At 33.1% G+C, this 26,903-nt stretch overlaps 2 protein-coding genes and 1 long non-coding RNA gene across 3 annotated transcripts; 1 reads left to right on the top strand and 2 right to left on the bottom strand.

The window, feature by feature from the left end:
• Nucleotides 1-8,109: 8,109 nt before the first annotated feature.
• On the bottom strand, nt 8,110-9,282 carry LOC140181516 (uncharacterized). The gene is made up of 2 exons (XR_011876201.1): nt 8,839-9,282; nt 8,110-8,571 (listed from the first exon to the last, which is right to left on the bottom strand). It is a non-coding gene; the product is annotated as an uncharacterized lncRNA (long non-coding RNA).
• Nucleotides 9,283-19,478: 10,196 nt separating this feature from the next.
• On the top strand, nt 19,479-20,198 carry LOC112769625 (protein C2-DOMAIN ABA-RELATED 7-like). Its single transcript, XM_025814115.2, has 3 exons — nt 19,479-19,589; nt 19,691-19,786; nt 19,890-20,198. Exons 1-3 carry the CDS (start codon nt 19,479-19,481, stop codon nt 20,196-20,198), a joined length of 516 nt encoding a protein of 171 aa, XP_025669900.2.
• A 3,773-nt stretch (nt 20,199-23,971) lies between these two features.
• Nucleotides 23,972-25,560, bottom strand: LOC112768999 (cyanidin 3-O-galactoside 2''-O-xylosyltransferase FGGT1-like). Its single transcript, XM_025813385.3, has one exon. The coding sequence runs from the start codon at nt 25,434-25,436 to the stop codon at nt 24,063-24,065; it is 1,374 nt and encodes a 457-aa protein (XP_025669170.1). The 5' UTR covers nt 25,437-25,560; the 3' UTR covers nt 23,972-24,062.
• Between the last annotated feature and the right edge of the window lie 1,343 nt (nt 25,561-26,903).

Here is a 26,903-nt window from a genome sequence, read left to right as displayed (position 1 = left end):
ATTTTTGAAACAGGGCATCTGTGCGTACGCACGCTGCTGTGTGTGCGCACACAACTGTGAGTTTCGCGACCTGTGCAAGCACACAAGCCTGTGTGCCCACACACTCTTTGTATTGCCCTCTGTTCGCAGCGACAGCACAGCGTGTGCGTGGGCACTCCCCTGTTTTCCTCGGTCTGTGCGTACGCACCACCTTGTGCGTACGCACGTATGTTCCTTATCGCGCTCTCTGTGCGGCTACACAGGCTTGTGCGTCCGCACGCTAGCTTGCGTCTCCTCTGATGGGAGTGTTAGCATAGCCTGTGCGCCTGCACCCCATACCCCTTTTTCGCTCTTGTGCGTGCGCACACATGATCCCTTTAAAAAAAAATTTGCGTCTGCACACTTAGGTGCGCACGCACACGTCTTATTTCCCTCTCTGTTCGGAGCACTCGCACGCCTTGTGCGAGCGCACACACCCCCTGTTTTACCTTTTTGTGCGTACGCACACGTACCTGTGTGTGCGCACAGGTGCTGTTTTGGGCAACATTCCTATTCCACTTTAAATAAGCCCTAACGCACTTTCCGCCCACTCCATCCCTCTCTTCTCTTTCTTTTACCTTATTTTCTACTTATTTTACTTCGTTTTCATTGCATCTCATTTTTGTTTTAGTAATTATATTTGTTTTGCTTTAAGTTGTTTGTTAGGTAAATAAACTGCAATTGTTTGCTTGTTGTTTGATTGGGTTGCTTGTTGATTGAATTTCATCGATGCACTTGTACTTTACCTTCAATTACTAGCACCTACTTGGATTTGCACATTACATTTTGTTGCATATTAGGTGAAACTTTTATGAGTGCACATGGAATTTAGTGAATTGAATTGAATTGCTTGTTCACCATGGATTTTAAGTCAACATAATCACATCACAAGGTCCTTGTTTCTTTTTAATGCCTTGCATTTGTTTGAGTTGACTTAACTTGATTCTATCAAGTTGGTCACCTTTTTGTAACAAACACATTAACCATGTGATTATTTGAATATGCCTAAGGATGAATAAGTAGTTCTTCTTCATCATTAAATTGGTTATTGTTTGTTGTAGTATTTTATATATCAATTTTGCTATTTCACTTGCACACCTTCAATATCCAATAATTCCTACATTCAATTCACTCTTGTTGTAGTTGCCTAAGTTTGCATGTGCTTAAATGTTGCTCATCCATTAGTTGCATCTTAGGCCATTTAATTGAGGAACCCATTCTTACTTTTTGATTGTGTGGATACCATTTTAACCGGCTGTTATGTGTATTCTATCCTCGTGCACACTTGGAATACACACATGGCTCATCTTTTCATCGTACCATACAACTATGCAAACTTCCTCAATTAGATACTTATTTTCTCTCTCCTTTACCTTTTTGTGCTACTTGCCTTATAATTCTTAATTATACTTTATTCATTCTTTTTGAGGATGAGACGCGAAGGCAAGGAGCCAGGAGAGGAGAAGGACACCGTGGACGAAGATGCCAAAATGCATTGGACTTGGCAGTTTTCACACAACCCAAGCCCTCGCATCCACCAGCTGAAGGTGGAGGAACTTAGAGACATTCCCCCCGGATCATGTTCATGCACGGAGGACCATGCAACGCTTAAGTGTGGGGGAGGATTTTTCATCTCGGGGCGTAAACTTTCTTTTCCGAACACTTTGTACTCTATTTTTTGTTTTCTTTTTCTATGTTTCTTGCAGATATTCGAGTACTTTTGACTGTTGCATTGCATTTTTTTTTTTTTGGTATATATATCTTAGCTTATGCATAGTTTATTTCTAGTTATTGCATGTTGCAATTTTGCATCTTTTTTTTAGTATATATTTTATAGATAGAAGTTGTGATTGGATGTTGTGAATAGTATAGCACCTAGTTCAATTTTGTCCTAATTGATCATGTTAATTTTTGCAATGTTAAAAATTAGGAATAGAACTAGAAAATATTTTTGAAAATTGCATCCATCACAACACACATACATATAGGAAATAAGTTTGGTGAAACAACAAGGAACTTTCATGAAACCCTTCTTAGGGCATGCCATTGATTGAATTGAAAAATTGTTTTTCAACTTGCTTAAAGCATCCTTTTTTATAGAACATAGAAAAGAGCTAGAACAACATACCTTGGGAGATTTAAGCTCTAATAGATGGTTACACATTTCCAACCATAAAGTTTGTTCTTGAGTGATTACACTCCTTTTTATTGTGATCATTGATTTGCATGAATCTATATGTCCTATATTTGTTGTTTGATTGCACTTAGCATGACTGAGGCCATTCTTGTTATTGAACTCACTAACCTATATGGCCAACCCTTGCATTCACCTTTGTAACCCCTTTTTGAGCCTTTAAATCCCCTTTCGTTCTAATGCTAAGCACATTATTCTCCCTAAAGCGAAAAACCATTGATGTCCCTGGATTACTCTTTGATTAGCTTGGGTGGAGTAGTGTGTATACTCTAAGCATGGGGGAAAATTGTTGGGAAACATTGGTGATAAGCTTATTTGGGATATTCATTGAGAAAACTTGGATAGTAGGGTAATACTCATGCATTCATTGTTCAAGACATATGCATCTTCACTTGATGACACAAAACAAGGAATTGTTCTTAAATAACTAAAACAGAAACCATGAATCAGGGTAGTTTTCTAAGGCTTTCTAAACTTAACCAATTCCTTAAATCCAATTAAAACTTGACTAATACCCTAAATCTCTTTGCCTTCCCTCTGTTCCTCCATCTCCGGTAAAGATACAAAGAAAAAAAAAACAAACAATGGCAAACAAAGGTAGGATACAAGTAATACATATAGCAAATATCACAAATAGCATATTATAATCACTTAGGCAATCCTAATTAATGCACAAGCAAGCAATTCAAATAATATGCATATGTTGCATGCATGTCCTATGGCTGATGATATCATCTGTCGGTTATATACCCAACCCGACACGTCCTGGTAGCTAACCATGGACTGAAACACCCATCGCGGAGCAAGTGGGCTTGAGCTACAACCCCCTTGCTACTACCCGCTCAACCCAGAGCCAGTGGAATAACCACTACTGCGGCTACTACCTAGGCGGGTGTTTAAAAGCTCAACTTGGAGCAAGCGAAACGAACCACCATCCTTGCTACTACCCAGGCGTCACAAACATACTTTAGTTTAACTTAAATCAAGCATGATCATTATCAATTCTCAAACATTAACCTGGAGCAAGCAGGGTGAACCACCATCCTTGCTACTACCCAGGTATTTCAAACATACACTTATTCATCACATAAACTCACAAAAATTCATGACGCGTACAGATGAGTCCATATTTTCCGATATATTTTAGCTCAATTTGGATGGATTTCATCACATAAACTCACACTTAAGCACTAAAATGGCATACTTTTTTGTTTTCTCTTTAGATTGTGCCTAACTGTGAAAACTAGGGATGGCAAAATTCCCCGAGACGCGGGGATCCCTGCGGGGACTGTCCCGAATGGGGATCCGATTGTGGGGAATTTTCTCCGCGGGGATGGGGATGGGGGACAAAATTCCCCCGAAGCAGGCACAGGGACCTGAGCGGGGATCCCCGCCCCGTCCCTGCTATTCCCCGAAATTTATGAATTCCTTGAATTATCCTTAATAGTTTATTTCTCATATATGTTTTTTAGTCATTTCTCTCACACACATATATATAGAAACCCAAAACTCCTAATCTTTATTTGCATAACCTCTCTTCAATTCAGAGATCCCTAAGGCTGTCCATACTCCATCCAACCTCTCTGCAGCCACCCCCTCGTCACCCTTCTCACCGCATCATCACACCTCATCGTGCCATCACCCTTACCACGTCGTAATTTCTATTTGCGGCGTTCCTTTTCGTAACTCTGCCGTCGTGTCCATTCTCCTCTCTGTTGTCGCGTCTCCCACCTCGTCCACTGCTTTTTTCTTTGGCTTGTCGTTGTGTCCCCCCATTGCGTTATTTCGAAAGAAGTCACCATCGTGTTATTTAGACTTTTTGTATAAAATCTTGCAGTTTTTGTATAAAATAGATACTTGTAGCTCTATTCATATGGAAATTAATAATTAGTTAGAACAATTATGTAGATGGGGAATGGGGTCCCCACGGGAAATGGGGCTCCGTGGGGAATGGGGATGGGGAGCAATTTTCCCCCACAGCGGGGAATGGGGCGGGGATAGGGAGTAAATCTGAGGGCGGGGATGGGGAGCAGGGAGGCATCCCCCGCCCCCGCCCTGCCCCATTGACATCCCTAGTGAAAACATGTGATTTTGAGCTTAAATTAGTGATTTTAATCCCACTTTTATGCCATTCGATACCATGATATATTTGTTGAGTGATTTTAGGCCCTAGAGGCACAAGCAAGCATGCGTACGCACAAGAAGGAAATCAGCATGCGTGCGTGCGCACAACAACCTGTGCGTACGCACAAGAACCCAAGCAAAGCGAATCCAGAGCATCGCGAAGTGTGCGTGCGCACAACCCTCTGTGCGTACGCACAAGTGGAAATTCGGTGAAGTGTGCAGACGCACACATCTGTGCGCCCGCACAGGTACCAGTGCGTGCCTTCATTAAAAATGCACGTGCACTCGCATTTCGGAGCTCTTTTTGGCCCATTTCTGAAGCCTTGAGGCTGAAATCAAGGGCTATATCAAGGGGCAACATCTAATATGAAGGCATTAGCTTGGAGATCTCACTTGTAGGGTAGAAACACATAGTAGGAGTAGGAGTAGTGTAGTTTTAGGTTTTGCTCTCTTAGGGTTTAATTAGGGTTTTGTAGCATTTTATACTTCAAGTTTGATTTTGGATTATAGCAATTGCATTGTAAGTATTTCTTTAATTTCTCTTTTAATTACATTACTTGTTCTACACTTTATCTTTTTCAATTTCTCTTGTCCATATTTACATAGCTTTGCAATTTTGGATTTCCAATTGTTGAATTTGATGTTTGATGCTTATTTTATGATTGTTGAGTTACCTTGCTTGCTTGTTATCATTTATGGTTCATAGCTTTCATTAATTTACCAATTTTGCCATGTTTTATATTTATGCCCTCTATGTGTGTGATGAAATGCCAAGTTTGATTATAGGGTAATTTCCACCCCTTGGCTTGGAGGGAAATGAAGTTATGGATTACTAAAGCCATAATGTCCAATATTTAGTGATAATTCTTGGGTTGTTAATTGTTCTTGTTCCCACTAACACTAATTTGTTGCTAAGGTAATTAGCAAGCAAGCTAGGATTTGTGGGTTAAGAACACTTATGCTCATTTAACTTACTCTCCGATGTGAGGGTTGACTTAGTGAGATTAATCCATCATAATTATCATAGTTGTGGTTATGGCAAGGAAGGGATTCCATTACTCATCCCAAGTCAAGGTTTCATTTATGTTTTAAACCACTTTTCCATCACTTTATAGTCTTACTCGTTTATATTACATACATAGTTCTTTTGTTCTTTTATTACTTCATTAATTGCAATTTTGTCTTGTTCTTTTATTTCTTGATTGTTTGTTTCCTTGTTGAGAAAACCCCTTTGTTCTTGCAACCAAAATTGTGCACTTGTTGGCATTAGTTCCTTGGGAGAACGACCCGGGAGTCGAAATACTCTCGGTTATATTTTGTATTGAATTGTGACATCTTTAGGATTATAATTTGATTGATGATCAACGGTTGGATTTGGACTATACTTGCAACATCAATCCTATTTTTAGTACGAAAATCCAAACCCATCCTTTTGGTCATTGTCACGTACGCATTGGATCGCTCGCGTACGCATACATGGGAGGCAGTAGCCACCACACGCGACTGAGGGTTCTGTGTACGCAAAAGTCTCATGTCACGCGTACGCGTGGGCTAGGCGTATGCGTGGGCACACGTTTTACCAAAAATTTTACTAAGTCCGAATCCTGCAGAATTGCCTTTTTCAAACCCCAAACTTCCGACGCGCATAACTTTTTCATCTTAAAACATTTTCCATCCATTCTTTGAACGGCATAAACTTCACGGACTCAATTTTCATACAAAACAAGTTTGAAATTATTTGGGAGTTCGGAAGCCAAGTTATGGCTTGCCAAAGTTCAACAAAAAACCAACTTTATACTAAGTTCAAACCTCAATCTTTCATTTAAAAAAAATCAAACACCATACCACTTCTCTTCTAAAAACATAGCACCATAACAAGTCATATCATTTCAATACAACATTACCTCATACCACCAACCCACCACATATATATATATATATATATATATATATATATATATATATGACATCAACTTCCTAAACAATATTCAAACACAAAAGAGCATCATATTCCCGTCATGACCATACTTACCAACACATGGTTAACTTAAATTATCAATCAACATCACAAAGACTAAGCATTCCATTATCAACATAATCTATAAACACCAAAACCTCTATATTTCACCATATTCTAAACTTAAACAATCTTTTAAGTTTCCAAACCAACCTCCAACAAACTGCATTCAATCCTAATTATTCCATTACTCACTATCATAACATCATTATTCATTCAACACTTTAATTCACCAACCATTCTCCACATTCATAACACCCAACAACATATCCAATTATTCACATGCAATCTCAACACACATAGCATTACTAGGCCATTAAACATATATCAAACATACATTTCAACTTATCTTAAGTCGTCTAACCTAAGTTTTCACAAAATCTTACATATTAAATACGAGAAACCTAAACCATACCTTGGCCGATTTCCACGTATTTTCCGAGACAACCCTCTAATGCACCGAACACAGCCCCAAGAGGTCCCGAATCACCAAGGCAACGTCACCCAACCTTCATCAAGTCTCAAGTGTCCACAAATCATGCTCCAATTAACATATATACACCTAACTTCACATTACCACATACATATCCAAATTTAATACGCAACACACAAAATTAGAGAATTAACTAGAGTTCTAGGATTCTCACCTTATCAACAGAAAATTGGGACAAGACTCGACAAGTCCACTAAGTTAATTTGATCCTAAACACCGAAATTTAACAATTTTCAACATTCTTTGCACATGAATTTTGAAACTGAAACTGAGGAAATTGAGAAAAAAATGTGATTTTCTTACCTTACAATGTACTGGACTTTGTAGATCTCGATGCTGCGATCGCGTGACCGCAAACAGTGCGGCGATCGGAGCTCCAGATCAAAAGTTACGTGGATTTGAATGAAATCAAAGGTTTTGGAATTTTCAACATGTTCTTCCCCCTTTTGGCTAGCTGCCCAGCGTGTTTTGCATGCTGAAATGGAAATGAAATGAGCTTCAGCTCATTATATATAATGAGTTGGTTGGGCCCACGGGCTCAGTTCGGACCCGGTTCGACCGATTCAGCCCGTTCAGCCCAATTTTGGGCTAAATTTTTTGAGATTAATGTCAAAATTCTCGTTTTAATTAGCTCTATCCTATTTTAATATAAAATTTATATTTCTAATCTTTTTTATTAAAAATTAATTTATTGACCAATTATTCGCTAATTTTGCGGAGTTTACGCATGAAAATCTCGTAATTAGTTTGTTTTAGATAGTTATATTAATATTTTGTTTCCTAATGTTTTAGATATAATTTTATTTTGATATTATTTATTATAGCATTAATCAATACTTTCTTTTTTAATCTTAAAAAATATTATACTTACAAAACAAGCGTGAATTTTAAATTAATTAATGGTAGCATTCTATATGATTATATTATTAAGAGAAAGATAATATTCTCATTTATTATTAATTATACCTTCCTTAGATTACACAAACTATTTATTTTTAAATTAGAGAATCAAATAATTATATTATTAATTAATATTTTTTTTTCTATTTTTAAAAGCATTATACAATTGTTTTATGAAAGTTAATTATTCACCGAAAGCATCTTCATAAAAAAGTTAACAACTTAGCATATAGCTATGTGTGTGTGTGTTATTTTTTTAATTTGCTTCATTATCAACATACTTAAATAAATTGTAGCCTTTGCTATAGTTTCACTGTGGGCAACTGAACAATTTTAATATTTTAAAACTGTTATAGAAAGATGGAATAATAAAAAAATCTATTATTTTGAAAACTAAAATGCTAACGGATTTCTTTTCAAGATTATCTTGAAACAATTTTTGTGAATTTTAGCTAATTAGCAACTTACCCTACCATGTGAAAACTAAAACAGTAGAAAAGTATATCTATATCCCTATTCTCCCACAAAACCAAGAGAAAATAAAAAATTTAGGGAAGAATCCAATACTGTTGATGCAAAAGGAATTGCTTAAGCATTTACAAGCGGCTCACTGATTTGAAGCAATTCATTTTTGAGACCCGTGAAAACAACAGAATCTATTTCGTGGCTTGAACTTAATTAGAGCTGAAGGTACCAAGTTCTTGTCCTCCAATATTTTACTGTTCTCCCCTGTTTTGGCTAACTGAGGGATTGTCCGCGTCGAATTACTACTGGATGCATTAGCTCAAACTCTAAACCTGGTTGTTTCAATACAGAGCTGACAAACTGCATCATCAACATGAAAATCAAGAACAGTACTGAGTAGCTGTCTGAAACACTAAACTGATAAAAGATGGAGGATATGCAAAGTAACAGTCAAATCCATCCACAATATATATACATCCAACATAAATCATTTTATACAACTAGGGACTTCTATGTAAATTGCAATTATAGTTATCCGACAGTGAATGGTTAGCTCAAGAAATTTCTAACTTTCATGTTTGAATTTTTTTCCTCAAAACAAAGTATCAAATTTGTTGAAGGACAAACCTCATAGAGGGCCATAGTTAGTTCCTATGGAGAAAATACACCTTGAAGTACAATTCTATCTGGAAACTAAATCCTAATAATAGCTTTTGTGTATCTCTTTGTGGCAGCTTTTGCTTATTTTACCTTTAATGACCTGGGAATTAAAAGCTAAGACTCTTTAATCTTTTTTCTCCTTAATTCAGCTTCTCTTCTTACCTCTTCAACTGTAAGTTTATAGAAGGAATCTGGCAGCTTAATTTTTGCTGCAACAGTTTTAGGAACGGCAAAGAAGACTTTCAACTATAAGAGACGATTTTTTTTTAAACAGGACAAAATTTTAGAGATATTTAATCTAAATAATTGGTTTGCCAATAATACTTTAAATGGACCAAAGTACCCAAAGCTAATAGGAAAGAGAATGACAAATAACTTTATCTCTGCAAAATAACAAATAGAGAATAAAACTGAATATATTTGAAGAATCAAGGTTATTTAGATATCTACTAACAACTAACAAGGTATATCCTTGTTTTGATTAAGGCTTCTTTGTCGCTGCCTTTTCTTCGGTAAATGAGGATAAGAATTCGAATGAAGACCAAAATATGACCCTTATCAGGTTGAGACGAAAATAAAAATAGGGCTTCTTCTATTTGAAGATTCCTCAAGTTACTTATATCTTTTCTGGTAGAGTAATTTAAGTGAAATTCTTACAAAGATTATAGCTTGTTGACATCTGCTGCTTCTATTACTAATTTAAACTAACTTATGCCATCTGTAAACCCCATGAAATTAACGAATAATTAATTAATAAATTAAATTTTAATAAAAAAATTAGAAATATAAATTTTAATGAAATAAGATAGAACTAATTAAAATAATAATTTTGACATTAATTTTAAAGAATTTGACCCAAAATTAGGCTAAACGGATCGAGCAGGACCCAAAATGGGCCCAAGGCCCAACCCATCATCCCAATACCCATAAGAAGAGTTCATCTTCTTCCCCCCATTCAGCCAAAAATGCTGAAGCAACACACAATGGAAGGGAAGGAAGGTTTCAAACCCTTGTCTTTCATTTAATCCTCCATAACTTCTCGCTCTGAGCTCCGATCGCCGCACTGTTTGCGGTCACGCGTCCGCGGCGTCGAGCCCTACAAAGCCCGGTACTTAAATTGGTATGGAACTTCCATTTTCATTTTCATCCTCTCTTTTCTCTAAATTTTAGAAAATTGTATAGAGTAGTGTTGAGATTTTGGTTCTTTGATGTTATAGGGTCTGATTAGCTTGAGAAAAACATTCACTCTTGCTTATATGGCACTTGGGTAAGGTGAAAATTTTAGAACCCTAGCTGATTCCTTAATTGAGTATGTTAGGTATTGAATTTTGGGTATGTATATGTGATAAATGTGTTAGGTGTGTATATATATGTGATATGAAATAATTGGAAGTGACAGGAGCTTGATTGGAAGCTTGGTTTGGATTTTGGTAGTGGAATTTTAGAGTTGAGGGATTGCAATTCTGCCTAAGTAGGTTGCCTTGGGTTATTCGTGGAAATTGGCCAAGGTATGATTTTGGTTTCTCATATTTAATATATAATGTCTTGTGAAAACTTAGGCTAGGTGACCATAGGATAAGAATGAATGCATGAGTATGTAAATTATTTAGTGCTTTAATGATATATGTTGAACAAGGTTAAGTTTTGGCTTCTTGTTGATATTGGTGATAGAATGCTAAGTGATGAATTGATGATGTTTGACAAGATATGAGGATGAATATAAACTTGTGATGGATTGTTGATGAATCTTGTTGATTAAGGTAATGAATTTAGGTATAAGATTGTATATATAGAGGTATAATTGATTGAGATAGGATGTGGAGATTTTGACATTTTAAATGGTGTGTTGGTGTGCTGAATATATGTATAGGAGGTTGGATTTGAGTTTGGTTTTTAATGAAAATTGAGGTTTGAGGTTTTTGTGTAAAATGGATTTTTAGCCAAACTTTGGTGAAAATTAGGTCTGTGAAGTTTACGCAATTTAAAGAACGAATGAAAAATATTTTAAAGCGAAAAAGTTATGCACGTCGGAAGTTCGGTATGTAAAACTGAATTTCTGCAGACTTAGCAATTTCTGATCAAACTGCAGTGTATGCGTACGCATACCCCTCATTCACGAAGGGTCGTTTCTATCCAACGTACATGCGTATGCGGACAAGGGTATGCGTAAGCGAGATGGGCTAAATTGCACTCCCACGCATACGCGTGACCCCCTACGTTTCAAAAAAAATGCATTCCCACGCGTACGCGTGACCCTTGTTTTCAGCAAACAGGATTTTAGTGTTTTAAACATGACTTTAAACCTCTAAACCTCTATTTTCATTCCTGATCTTAGTAATAGGCCTAGTAATGGGATGAAGCTAGAAAATGGTGATAATATGGGGGTGAAATAAGACTTTTAAATGATGAATTATGTACAAAAAATGCAAAGACATGAGATGTATGTGTGAGACCATACTATAATGAATGAATGTAAAGGAATAATGATGATAAATTTTGAGAATAGGTGGACATAACAATGATATTAATGTGTTTTGTGAAATGTGGGGAAGGCGGTAGGGCGCAAATCCCTCGATTCACTCCCCCGCATTTATTGTGATTATGTTTTGTGGGATGTGAGGAAGGTGGTAGGTAGGGGTGGCAAACGGGCCTAAACCTGCCGGGCCACCCCGCGTAACCCGCCAAAAAAGGCGGGGCGGGCTGGAAAATTGGGACCGCCAAATAGCAAAAGCCCGCCTAACCCGCACCGCTTAAACTGCGGGCTTTGGCGGGGCGGGGCGGGCTTCCCCGCCGGGCTTAGTGTTTTTTAGTGAGGGGGTATTTTTATAATTTTTTGGACAAAACCTAACTTCCCCCAACCTAACTTACAAGAGTATGAAGATAAAAATTAAGTGGTTTGGATTATGTTTATGTTACTTTGGAGACAATATTTATAATTATGTTTTAAATTATGTTTATTTTGCTTTGGAGAGAATATTTATACTTATGTTTTGGATGAAAACTTGGTTTATAATTATGTTTATTAGATATTTAAAATTACAAAGATTTTATTGTTTATGAATATAAAAAAAATAATTTTTTATGCTTTTAGAAATTATAATAGTTAAAAGTAAAAAATAAAAGAGATTTTTTTATATCTTTATATATATATTATTTAATAGTTAAAAAAAAAGAGAATATTTGGCGGGCTTAACCCGCCGGCCCGCCAGCCCGCCGTTAGGCGGGGCGGGCTGGGATTTTGGGACCGCCTCACTAGGCGGGGCGGGGCAGGCCAGTCCGCCAAAGGGCGGGCTTCTGGCGGGGTGGGGCGGGGCGGGGCGGGCTTCCCCGCTTGCCACCCCTAGTGGTAGGGCACTAATCCCTCGAAGTATTCCCTCACATTCTTCCTCTCTCTGTCTGCAAGGTGGTAGGGCACTAATTCCCTGACCGGTATGGCACGACTTCACTAGGGGAAGGTGGTAGGGCACTAATCCCCGATTTATTTTCCCCTAGTGTATGCCTCCAGGAGAAGGTGGTAGGGAACTAATCCCCCGATTTTATGCCTCTTGGAGATGCGCAGTCGAGAGACGGTATCCAGGTTAGCTACCGGGTGTGCCAGGTTCTGGCAGATAACCGACACATGAGCTCACGGCCAGTAAGATAGACATTCATCATATGTATTTGTATGATTATGTTTGATTGTGCATTAATTGGGCTTGCCTAAGTGATTATTATGCGTACTTGCTATTACTACTTGTTGTATCTGTATTCTACATGTACTTGCTTTGCCTGTTTGTTTGTCTGTCTTTGCAATTTCATCGGAGATAGAGGTATGGAGGAAAGATGGAAAGATTTAGTGTTCAAGATAAGTTTTAGGTAGGTGTAGGAATCCTTAGAAGACCACCCATTTGTGGTTTTTATTTAGTCCTTTAAGTTTCATAATCTAAGTGTCGGCATTTTTGGATTGCCTCTGACATTTCCAAGACCTTATATCTTATATATGTGACACCTTTACCATGCTGAGAACTCCCGGTTCTCATCCCATACGATATTGTTATTTTTCAGATGCAGGTCGAGAGGCACCTCGCTAGGCGTCTGGAGTTCTGCAGCGAAGTGGCCATTTTGGGACTTTACTTTTGATCTTTTGTTATATATATATGTAAATATTCTCCGACCAGCCTTAGCTTCACAGGCTGACTTAGAAGCTTATTATTTTGTACTCTTGACCCTCTATTCTTACGTTCTATATATATATATATATATATATATATATATATATATATATATATATATATATATATATGCTTATTATCTCTAGCTTTCTTCGTACGCAAGTAATCCTTAATCTTGAGTGTTGCGCTTTTGATTTCACAATTTTGTTTTACCTATTCTTCAAGGCTCCTAATATACTACCTTCTTTCGCCTATTATATGTATTACATTTTATTTTAGAGGTCATAATACCACACCACTTCTGTTTTACGACTTAAGCGTAAAGCTCTGTGTGGTAGGGTGTTACACCATCTATCAGTAATTACCAAATGCAGAAGAATGACTAAGTTTTTCAATTAACCCACAGTGTCATGATTCCAAACCTAAATACTTAATTAGTAATTACTGATTCACACATGACCTAACTATGATTTCAAAATACAGAGAAGCTTCCTACAATACTGACTATTAAAGTATTACCTGTCTGTTGATAGGCTTGGATTCAGGCTTTGCATCTATGTTGTCAGCAGAAGCTGCAGCCAAATTCTCACTCTTTGGAGATACTTGCAGCACCGGCTGTGATTCCAGCAACAGTGTTGCTTTCTTGATCAATCTTATCTGCTCCTCTAAAAGAAGCTCCATGATGGTCCAAGTCTCATCATTCTCATCCTTAAGTTCAAAGCCAAGAAAGCAAATCAACTCAGTTCCACTGGTAATATCGACAACAGCCTTCTTAATTTTAGGATTGCCCAATCTGATCTTCCTAAACTTGGCATTCTCAGGCTCTCTAATAACATTCTTCAACAGCTTCAAAATAATGTCGATGGATCCCTCAAAAGGCTTCCCTGAGACGTAAGTGCTAACACAAACCTCCAATTTAGCATTGGAGTCATCTTCAATGTCTGCCAATTGAGACACATCACCATGCTCACCGTTGTTACTCAAACAAGCACTACAAAAAAAAGAGCTATTTTAACATGATTTTTTTTTAACAGCCATAGTTAAGTGTAAAAATTAATATATATTTTTTACAAATATCACAAATGTCAAATTTTCTATGTTTTTTTATTTATAATTTGATTGTAGAAAATTATTCCTCAATTTTGACACTCATTTATTTTTAACATACTCCATTATTTCTTTTTTTTAGTTGAGCTCCATCAATTTTGACATCACACTGCTCTCAGTTTGGGATCATACTACTCATTCTTCATCTTCAAAATCTCAATTTATTCTCCAGTTTCAAGATCTCATCTCATTCTTTGTTAAAAACTTTTTGTTGAGAATTTTTTATGATCAATAAGTGTCAAAATAAATAGTATATTTGATGGTTAATAAGTATCACAAAAAATATATTCTCAAATTTTTCTAATAAAATTATTTTTGATGGCCAATATTTATCAAAATAAGATTTAAACTTTTTTTACAATTACTTATATGTTAAAAATACTATTTTTGACAAAACTTTTATTAACATATTTTCATAGTTAAAATAGTGTCAAAATTTATTTTTTGATAAATTTTAATTTTTTTGACACATAATAATCCTTAAAAGTAGTCTATATTATTGTAGTGAAGTATCCACATGCTCAAAAACCTCATATTCTGATCTAAAAGATTTGCCACAAACATGATACTCATATATATTAAGTGAATACCCGTTTTGACGTTTCTTGGATGATGTGAACAATGAATTAAATGGGTTGAACCCAGAAGTTGGAGATTTGCGATCCCTCTCACTGGAAGAGGCGGTGGCTTTGTGGGCGAAGGTGTGGGATTAGTGAGAGATTGGGCTTGGGTTTGGGCTAGGGTTAGGGCTAGAGCAAGGGATTAGGGTTAGGATATTCTTTTTTCGGAATAAACGGTCAAATTGATCCCTGAAAGATCACTCATTTTTCAACTTGGTCTTCGAAAGATTTTTTTAATCAAATTTGTTCTTTAAAGATTTTAAATTAGTCCTTTTACCACTTTCTTTGTTAATGATGTCAAAATTTATTAATATGGTGCGTTAAGTGACACCACAACACAATCCTAGGAGTCTCAATTGACTATTAACATAATAAAATTATAAAATTAGATCAAATCAAAACCTAATTGAGCTTAAGGGAGAACTTGAGATATTGAAAAAAAATTTTAAAGGACGAATTTGATTAAAAAAATCTTTCGAGAACCAATTTAGAGAATGAGTGATCTTTTAAGGACTAATTTGACCATTTACTCTTTTTTCTAGGGACCTAATTGTATTTTTTAATTTTTAGAGATTTAAATATCCGCTAAACAAAAAGTCAAGGATATATTTATCTTTTTTTTTTCAAAAAATTTAAGTATAATTCGGTTCAGATTATGTAAATCGATCGGATCGAATCGAGTCTGATAATTATAATGTGGACAATTAAGTTTATTATTGTTGCTATAATAAACCAATTTTATTTTAATTTATAAAAAAATAAATTATTAACCAATTTAATAAAGACATCCAATAATAACGTCACATACGTAAACGTCTTAAAAAAAAATATTTTTAGTGTCTTTATCAAAGTGATCTCCTTCACACAATAGGTTAAGAGAACATGAGGTCATAAGTCCTCTAACTAACTCAAACTGAAAGCTATAAAGAAAGATAAGCTAACATTCTTGAATAACCACTAATATATCAAGATTCTATTACTTCAGCTTCAATATGATTCTCTACAACCCCTTCAAACTTAGGGTGTTGCACCAACCGGAATTTACTTTGAAACTCTTCAAAGGGAGCTACAGATAGTGATTTGATAAGTACATCTACAACTTGAAAATCAATTGAAATGTGTATCACATGAAGTTGATATTTAGCAATTCTGTTTTGTACAAATTTGAGTGTAGATCTATTTCAAAATATTTACTCCGACTGTGTAGGACAAAATTGATTGACAACATTATAACACTCAAGTTGTCACAGAAAATCGTCAGAACAATAGGTTGAGGAATTCTAATTTCATAAAGAAGTTTGAGTACCCATAGAATTTTTGCTTCAGCATCGGCTAAGCCTATGAATTCTACTTCAATAGATGATCTCCTGACTACAATTTGCTTCCTGTTGTTCCAAAGAGCTGGATTATTTTCCAAAAAAATATAGTAGTCACTCATGGAGCGACAATTCTCAATGTCACTAGTCCAGTCTACTTCTATAAACACAAAGACATGAAAATCAAGACTTTTAGTGTAGGATAATAATCCAAAGTGATATGTCTCTGATAAGTAGTGAAAAATCTTTTTTAGGACCTTCCAATGATGTTGTTTTGAATATTTTAAAAATTGGCTGACTTTGTTGATTAAGAATGCTATCTCAGGATGTGTGAGAGTTACAAATTGTAACCCCCAACTAAGGACCTATACACTATTGAGCTCAAAATTCTCAGTGCCTTGAGACCCAAATTTGAGTGGGGATAATATTAGTTGAGACATGCTTCAATTGACTTATTCCTACACACAGTATTTGGTTCAAGGAAATGTTGCCGGGGGGGGGGGGGATAAAATTTTTCTCCATTTGAATTACCAAAGAAAATTAAGAGGAAATGAAAAAAGTGGAGTGAGGTATAGCCAAAATTTTTCTCTTCCCCATGAAATGAAAACAGATGAAGAAGGAACAATTAATGATACAATTAGATATTTGTCCTTTTTTTTAACAGAGAAATAAAAAATTTTCATTTTACTTTCTTTTAAATCTGAAAATGAATCTCTTGTCTTCTTTCCATTTTTACTGTCATCAGGCCCACCGAAGTTTCATCCTCGTTGTCCACAATGCCACCGCGGCATCATCCTCGTCGTCACAAGTCTATCGCAACTACATCTCTTTCTCCTCAAGACGAAGGTGAGTTTTTTTCATCGTTCTCGTCATTTCTCCTAAATTAAGTAATTTCTTTAAATTGATAATTTGCTTCTTCAACTGAAGTTGTACAAATTTTCTATCCATTTTTTTTTTATGTAATTATGGATTCTTTTTGAATTTGAGTTGGTTTAGATGGACCATGGTAAGAAGTAATAATACAAGTCTGTTTTTGTTTTTTTGGAATGCAACTTTTGCGTTTTCTTTTAATTGATTCATTATTTTTTACGTGTGTGAGAGAGGTCTGTGTTAAGTTGACGTGTGTGAGAGAGGTGTGTTAAGTTTAATTCATACTGCAACTGCTTTGGGTGTAAAAAATGAATTCTCCCCAATGATATGAAATATGGTAAATTGGTAACGATTGTGTACAATGCTGTAGTAGTTATTCCAGATAAATTTAGTACTAGTTATTATAATGATATAGCATTTCAAACTGTGAACTGTGATCAACTAGTAATTTATGGTCTTACTTCTATCAAATATGAAATGAAAATTCCATCATAGTAATAATAGCTATTATTTGATTATTTTCTCCTTTTGCTTTCTCTCACTTAGTTACTTTTGGCTGGACATTTGATTTTATGTAGAAATATGCTGTGATCATGCTATTAAGTCCAGAAAGCTTTTTTTAGATACTGTCGATTATATATAAAAGATTCATATATTAAAGAGAGTCAATTATACGGAGTTAACTATAATGAAAGAATTGTTATGATTTTCTTTTATTTTGTAAAGACGATTTAGTGAAATTTTTCTTTAAATATAATTAAGGAGATTAATGATGTAACTTATGAAAAATTTTTATTATTCTTTTAAAATATAATAATACATTTTTTTATTTATGACATGTAAAAGATAATAAAAAATAATAAATTTTAAAAAATATTATTGTTAACGAAGATAATATATTAAAATTTTAAAATATAATTAAAATCAATTTTTTTATTAGAAAAATAATTTAAATATATTAGTATATTATAATTTATATATAATATAAGTAAGGGTATTAATGTAATTTTACTTGGGTATGATTTTTTTTTTTTACTTTTTTTTTCGTTCAAACAAAAGAAAAATTTCCTCCTAGTTTCGTTCCATTTATTTTTTTTTTCATTCAAACAACATAAAAAAAATCAACTTTTTTTTTAATTTTTTTTCTCTTATTTTCTTTTCTCTCATTTTTCATCTTGCATCCAAACAAAGTGTTTAACAAATCTAAAATATATTTTAATTGTGAAATGTGTAAACCACCAAAGGCCAATTGATTGAATTCAAGAACTAGAAAATAATGCAAGCTAAGCCTCCTAAGTCTTTCAAAAACAATTCAGAATGAAATTGATTAATTAGATCATTAACAGCAGGTCAATTATCACCAGTGATAACTATATCCTCAATATAAACGAGTAAATAGATACTATAATTATTAGTAAAATGAATGAAAAGAGAGCTTTCAGCTTTTCTGTTAGAAAAACCATACTGAAATAAGTTAAACTAAGAATAGCAGACCAAGGACGAATAACCTGCTTCAACCCGTAAATGGCTAGCTCTATCTGATTTGCACATAAGGCTGGGATCATTGCTTGTAAATCTAGGAGGTTGATTGTTGAATCATGTACACAGATATTCAGTTAATTGGTCATTCAGAAACACATTATTAAAGTTGAATTGGCGAAGAGGCCAAGTCTTATATTTATTATGTCTATTTTAAATGGTACTTCCAAGAGAGATAATAAAATAGGTATGTTTTGAGAAAAATTTTTTAATAGATTTATACATCTATAATTAATAAATAAAAAATAAAAAAAATACCGAATAAATTTTTTTGGCTATATATAATTAACGAAGACCATGGCTATAATTATATTATGCTAACAAATTTAGCTAACACCCTAATAAAAAAATAAATTTTTTGGCGCAATATTTAATGAACTTAAAGTGCATGCATCCCTATTGGATAACAAATTAACAATAAGCCAATAACAAGTGTACATTTGGTTGAGGTAAAAAATGCTTACCCTTGGTAGAAAAATTATTTTAATGAAACATATTTTAAGGTTATTAACTTATCAAAAAATGTTTCACTAATTAAATGAATAGCCAAAATATACATTACAAATATCAAACAACAATAAAGCCCATTTTTGCATAAGCTAACAATGACCAGTATTCCATTGTGGGAAAGCCACCACGACCAGAATAACCATTTGTGGAACGACGGACCCATTTTGGCTCACCTCTATAACGGAACTTTAATGTTTTACATCGTTAAAAATCGAACAACCAACACATTGTATGCACAGTATGTTACACATTCTTTTAGTTAGGTTCAGTTGTTGAACTGGTGGTAATTCTGTTTAATAGATTGTAATTCATAACCGTACAACATATTCTTGTTTAGTTTTTGGTTTTCACTTTCTTCTTGATTTTAATTAATGTTAATATATATTAGAGATAGATATACGTCAAAGTCTCAAATTCAAATCATCTCTTGGTAGATAACAAGAGGAGCACCATCAACATCATCATCAAGATCTACAACAACAAGGAGTATTTCAATGGAAGATATACTTGGTCTTATCAAACTTAGGATTAAAAGGGGCATTAATCTCGCAAAACGCGATACTTTTTCTAGTGACCCTTATGTTGTTGTCAAAATGGAAGAACAGGTCAAAATCTAATTATTTTTTTCTCATTAAATATACATTCTTAAATAATACATTATTATTGCAATGCAATAAATTGATTATTAAATTTGATACATATGCAGAAGTTGAAAACTGCGTTCATACGTAAAAATATTAATCCAGAATGGAATGAAGAATTGACTCTTTATGTTAAGGATGTTGCAACTCCAATAACTGTGGTATGTGTTACATTCAAGAAAGATTTATATATATATATATATATATATGATGAGACTAGTATAATGATGAATGATCCCTGTTTATATATGTTCGGCTTTGCAGCAAGTTTATGACAAAGACACATTCACTGCAGACGATGAAATGGGAGATGCATTTATAGACTTAAGGCCGTATATCGGGTGCTATTATTTGATGGGGTTAGAGAGATTGCCAGATGGATGTATGGTAAAGAAAATTCAACCAAATAAGACTAACTGTCTTGCTGAAGAGAGCACATGCTTTTGGCGCAATGGCTGTATAGTCCAAAATATGATACTAAGATTGAAAAATGTTGAGTGCGGCGAAATAGAGTGTGAGATTGAGTGGCGTGATATTCCTGGTTGTAAAGGTTTATCTGGACTAAGATCTTGAATCAACTCGTTATTATAAAAGATTGTATTGTATATACCAGATAATTATGGTAGGTATACACCAAAATCAATAACTACTAAAATTAATCAGTAGTTTAAAATATATATATAAAAATATAAAATATATATTAAAAATAAATTAAATTATATATATTTATATATAAATATATAATAATTAATTTTAGTAGTTGATTTTGGTGTAGCGTGTGCAAATAGTATTTTAATATGCAATCAAGATGGCAATAGTGATGTTTGTCTATTTGAATAAATGTTAGCGGTCCACTTTTTTATTTGGACAAAAGCATTCTTCACATTTCTTTTTTAATAAAGTTTTTGTTATGTCTATTGAAGAGAATAAAGATCTTTTTATAAATAATTAGATAATTATTTGATAATAAAATATGTTATTTTATTTTTATTAATTTTTTAAATAGATTATACATTTTTTTTTCATTTTATACACAAAGGCTTCCTCATTATAGAATTGACTACAAAAATAATAAGACCGGTGGATTTTGAGAAATTTTTCGATGATGAATTTATAGATCTATAAAGAATAAAAAATACCAAATAACTTTTTGAGAAAATTTTACAGTTGATTTATATGTTTCCACAAGAAGGAAAGAAAATATTAAAGAAGACCTTGAACAAATGTAGTGAATAGTGATAGATTTTTAGGTCCCTCACAAAATAGCGAATTACAATTTTTCAAGAATCCACAAATCCAACATTTCAATCTTCATCAACTTATTTGATGCTTTCATTTTTCTCATTGACCTATAGATTTATCTTAAAATTTTTGTGAGGTTATTTATTTTATTAATAAAAAAATATTATTTTTGGAGTTTTGTGCATGAAAAAAATGAAAAAAAAAGTGTTATAAAAAAAATTTTGGTTGTTTTCTCTTACACAAAGAAATAAGAAGGAATGACTTAATTAATACTATTGTTAATGCAAAAATACTAGTTGTACATCAAATCAGCTACTAAAATTAGTAAATTATATATATAGGTTAACTCATTTTTAGTATATATTTTATATTTTAATGTATATTTTATATAGTAGCTAATTTTAGTGATTATTTTGATATGCACTTAGTATGATTGTTGTTAATGATGTCTAGGCCACTCAATTTGTTAACTATTCATATTAAATTTAATGGTAAGACAAAATTAAACCCCTTCAAAATATTTTGAAATTTAAATAAAATGTTAAAAATAAAATTAAAATTGAATCAAAATGATAAGACCAAAATAATACCTTATTAAAAAAAATTAATCTATTGAATTGAATTTTTTCTTTAATTTTTAGTATTTAAATTGAGCAAAAGATCAATTAAATATTTATTTAAGCATCTCATCCTTAATTTATATTAATTAATTTTTTTTGATTGTACACTGTATCTCTCAATCCAAAATGTGAAGAATTAATCATCGTGAATCTGAATTTTACTTAAGAATTTGTTGTTAGCTAATGTATTATTGTATGCACATCAAGTGCGATTTGAATCAAGATATTTTTTAATTTTTTTTTTTTTTTTTTTGGTATTGAAGATATGTTTTAATTAATTTTGATTGTAGATACATTATAAATATTATAAAAACCCAATGGGGCAACAATGGCAAGCCCAATCGAGGCCAGAGTTATGCGAAATTGGAGTTTGAAAAGAGAGAGGAATCTCCGTGACAAAAAAAGAGAAGAGAAAGAGGAGGAGAAAAAAGTAGAGTGACAATACAGCAGATAGAAATGAGTTTTTGCACTATCCAAATTTATTATGTTCTATTTTATTTTATATAAAATCTATTTTGATATTATTTTTAGGTAGTAAAATCTATACCCTAATCCTAGTTTTAAAAATTTAATGTATAAAATTTATAAAATCATAAATATCATTCAAATATAAATTAAACTAAAACCAAGAGATAAATGAATCACACTGGTAAAGAATTATTTTTTATGGTTATTTATTTTGTTTAGAGGTCTATTACACATACAAGCTTTTTTGACTTACAAATCTTACAAGTTGGCACAAGTCCAACAAAACACACGCGCATTACACTCCCACATTTAAGATTAAATACACGCACGTTATTCAACCACTTCTTGTCTCCAAAGCGCGCTATTCACCATGCATTATGAACGACTCTTCTTCTTCTTCCTCCATGAAAATGAGTTTCTTGCCAAATTTGTTCGATTTCTTTCGTGCGTTCTCTCTTCGCCTTTTCATTCGTTGTTTTACCTGCGTTTATCACTGGTATTCTTGCTTCGTTTTTTTTTTCGATTTTCATGGTTTCTGAAATCAAGCTTTGAAATCGTTTTGAAGATAATGAAATTTCAGAAATACACCCAAACGATTACAGAAATACACCCAAAGGATTACAGAAATACACCCAAACGGTTACAGAAATTTACCCAAACAATTATAGAAATACACCAAAGGATTACAGAAATACACCTAAAAGATTACAAAAATACACCCAAAGGATTTAAGAAATACACCCAAAATTTGTTGAAATACACCTTATGCATAATTTAGAACTCTTCCTCTTTTTCCTCCTCATCTTCTGCTGCTTCTTCTTCTTTATTTTCTTATTTCATATTCTCATAATTCTTTTTAGAGGAAAAAATCAAACAAAGAAGAAAAAAATATATAATATTGCAATATCAAAAGAAGAACGAGGAGAAATACGACGATGAAGATGAAACACTTCAAAAACGATTTCAGAGCTTGATGTCAAAAAACAATGGAACGAAAAAAGAGAACAGAGAGAAAAAGCACGTAAATGAAGAAGGAGAAAGAGAAGGCAAGAAATTCGAAAAAGGAAACGAAATCCTTTCAAAAATTAAAATTCTGTTAGAGGCACGTTTGAGCGTAATATCAATTAGAGGACTTGTAAGACTTGTAGAGCAGAATCACTTGTATGTAGAGATTAATCCTTTTGTTTATAATAGTAATAAAATAGATATTAATATATTTATTAATAATTAAATATTAATTATTTTATATTATATCACTAAAAATTTTAGCAAAAATTATATGATTGCTGAAAAATTAAATAAGACATGTAATAATTTTTATGTTATGATCACTAAAAATATTTTTTGGTTGTAGTGCCAACGAATCTTCAAATTTTGTTTGGAAGATTTAAAAAAATAAAAAAATTATTATTATATATATAAATTAATTATTATATATATTTGTATATAAATATACTATTTTATTTATTGTATTATGGAACAGATGTATCTAACACCTTAATAAAAGAAATTAATTTTTCTTGGCTCAATATTTAATGAACTAAAGTACAAGCGTGCCGATCGGATAACGATAAGCCAATAACAATAAATTTGCATTTGGTTGACTAAAAAAAAATAATGTTACGAACATAATATCTAAATGTATCTTATATAATATAATATCTATCATTTAATATTTTATCATTTTATATATTTAATATTTGTAATTATATTTTTATTTTATTTATTGTACAATTTAAGATAACTTTAAGTTCATTGGACTGATTATCTAAATGAATAATCTTACATAATAAAAAAAATGATAAATTGTTTTGTCTATATTTAACTAATAATAATTTGTATTTATATTTTTAAATATTATATATTTAAAAAATATATAATTTATATTTATATTTATTAAAATTTTATATATATAAATTAATATAATTTATATTTATATTTTTAAAATTTATAAATATAAATTAATAAAATAATAATTTAATATTTATACTGATTTAATAACAAAAATACTAAAAGTTGTGTCTGAAAGTTTCTTTATCTAAACATTATTGACGTAAATAAATGCTTACATACACCTTTATGGACAAGCATACTTCCATACACAATTTTAAAGCATATCATGAAGCCGAAGGATGAAACCATCAACGCAAGAAGATTCAAAATGTGGAGCTAACAAGAGATTCCTAATTTTGCTATGATTTTCTCTTACATGTCTTCCAACTTGATTCTCATCATCCATAACAGTTTTAACAGCTTTGCACACACTTTCTTTGCTAAAGAAGCCATCTTCTTGGCCTTTTTCGACTTCAACCCCAACCCTCAACTTCCTTCCCAGAATTCTTGCATTTATCACATGATCTCCGTACGGCCCTGGCAACAACACAAGCTGGCACTTATTCACAAGTGCCTCCGTCACAGAACCCGCCCCGCAGTGTGTTATGAAGCATCCAACATTAGAGTGCCCCAATATCAATTGTTGCGGCACCCATTCTCCGTGTACAACACTTCTTTCTTTTGTCCTTTCTTTGAATCCTTCTGGTAACACTTCTTCAATGGAATCATATCCCATAGGGGGTTTAATTACCGCAAGGAACGGAAAACCTGTTAGTTCAAGTCCAAGTAACAATTCCTGCACTTGGTTTTTCTCCATAGGGCTTTCAGTTCCAAGTGCACAGTAAATAACTGAACCGGATTTGAATTTACTAAGCCATGATTCCCATTTTTCATCCAAGGCAGTGTTTGGTTGTTCAGGTAAAAGAGGACCCGATAGAATAACGGGTTTTTTGTATTGGGATTTAAGATAATCCACGTAAGGACCTTCAATTTCTCTGCAACCTTTGAACGCAACTGCATCTGATAAAGCCGAACCAGTGCCGAGCCTATCGTAAAAGAGAACGCCGCTTCCGAATTCCAGTTTTCTAAATGCAGCCGATCTTCGAAGTTCGTGAGCACGAAGCTCGATTGAAGAAGCATCAGGGAAATCTGGAGATGGCGGTTTCTTGAGATCTGATTCGGTTCCTTGGCGCAATCTTGCTGGGGATGCAAAGTAAGCTACAGTAGCTGGGTTAACTATCATGTATTGGATACACTTGATGCCATGGTTTCTTGCAATGTTTGGAAGCCAGTGTTGGAAATCAAAGAGAACGATTTGTGGTTTTAGATCCTTGAGGAGAAGCTCTATGTCATTGTGTGTGAGGTCCATGGCGGTGGTCAAGTGTGTGATTGAGGAGGGGGGGACATCTGCAGTGGTTTCAGCTTCATGTGGAAGGCCATGGACGTGAGGAACAGTGATAGGGATGAAGGTGATGAGGTGTGGGTGGAGGTTTAGGTGTTGAAGTTTTGAGATCGTTCTTTTTGGAATGAAGAAAGAGATTGTGTGTCCTCTGTTTGCAAGCTTGTTGGAGAGGTGAAGAAATGGGGTGAGGTGCCCCATGGCAAGCCATGGACACATTGCTATGTGCAGGAAAGAAGCTTCAGCCATGGCAGACGAGAAGTTATGCAATAGGGGCTGCTTGATTATTTGTTTGAGTTTGAAGTCTTACACTCCCTCAGATTTGAGCAAGCGAGCAAAGTCTTACACTCTCTGTATAAAAAAGAAGTATAATAATGGTTTCTAATTTTCACGCGGGACTGATGTTGATTATAAAAAGAATTTTTCAAATTTTTTATCTGGTTTTAAAAAAGAATAATGTGACTTTGTTATATAGTATTACATTAGACACCGAGCCCCTCCCTATTCCTTAATCCTTATCAAGTAGCAACCAATAACGTCCAAATTTGCGGGCTCTTTTCCCACCAAACACTAAACATAAACAAAATACAAAACTCCTGCCCGTTGATTAAAGGGAAATTATTATTATTATTATTATTATTATTATTATTAGAGCAATACTAGTAACTTTTGTGATTGGTAGTTATCAAATAGTTATCAATGATGATCTAATGGTGTGAAATTGGTATGAAATTTTATCAAATGACTCATATTTTTTTGCTGATTACATACTGGCCAAAATTTAATAAAATTACTAACCCCTAAACTTTTCCTTATTATTATGGTCGTGGTTGTCGTTTTCGTTGTTGTTTCTTATTCTTTAAGCAACAAGGTGAAAAAAATAAAAAGGAAAAGTTATTGAATAATAATAATGAAAAATAATTGAAAATTTAATTTATTTTTTTAATTATTTTTTTATTTTTATATAAAATTTATAAAATTTTTTATTTTTAAATATTTTTAAAAAATGATATATATTTACACTTTTATTTAAATATTAAAAATAATTAAAAGAATAAATTAGAATTTCCAATCTTTACTAAAAAAATTGTTATAGAAGTGGCAAAGTCATCAGATTATGGACCCTTAAAAAATTGTTAACAAATCTTCTAACCTCCAAAATAACTCGCCTGTTGAGATAAGATTTGTTACGTGGATGCCCATTTATGAAGGGCGGTGTAGTATTCTCAAGGAAGAATGCTTTTAATAAGTATTTGAAAATCTATCCTATGTACATCTATAAATAGAGGTTCAAGCCTCTGAAAGTTACACAACAATAGAATAAAATACCATTCTCCCTTTCTTACAAATAAATCAATTCTCTTTTATACTGCAATCAAATACTCTTCTCCTTATATTTCTACTACAATTCTTTCTCTTCTTTTATTTTATAAGTATTTTAAATTCTATTTTCTATTACTCTTTACATATAATATTAATAGCAATATTAACCATCTTTATTATATTGAGATTGTAACAATAAACAAATGCGATTCTCTCTCTCTTTATTTTTAATACTTCTTTCTATCTTTGTATATATATACACATTACAACATATAATATTATTATATATATATATATATATAAAAATTATTATTGAGCTAATTATTTTAATACTAGAGTCTTCTATATATATATATATATATATATCTTTTATTTTATAACACGTTATCAGCA

The sequence above is a fragment of the Arachis hypogaea genome, chromosome 18 (genome assembly GCF_003086295.3).
Source record: "Arachis hypogaea cultivar Tifrunner chromosome 18, arahy.Tifrunner.gnm2.J5K5, whole genome shotgun sequence".
Lineage (NCBI taxonomy): Eukaryota > Viridiplantae > Streptophyta > Magnoliopsida > Fabales > Fabaceae > Arachis > Arachis hypogaea.
Note: the sequence above shows the minus strand (reverse complement) of the source record. Positions and strands in the feature narration are given on the sequence as shown.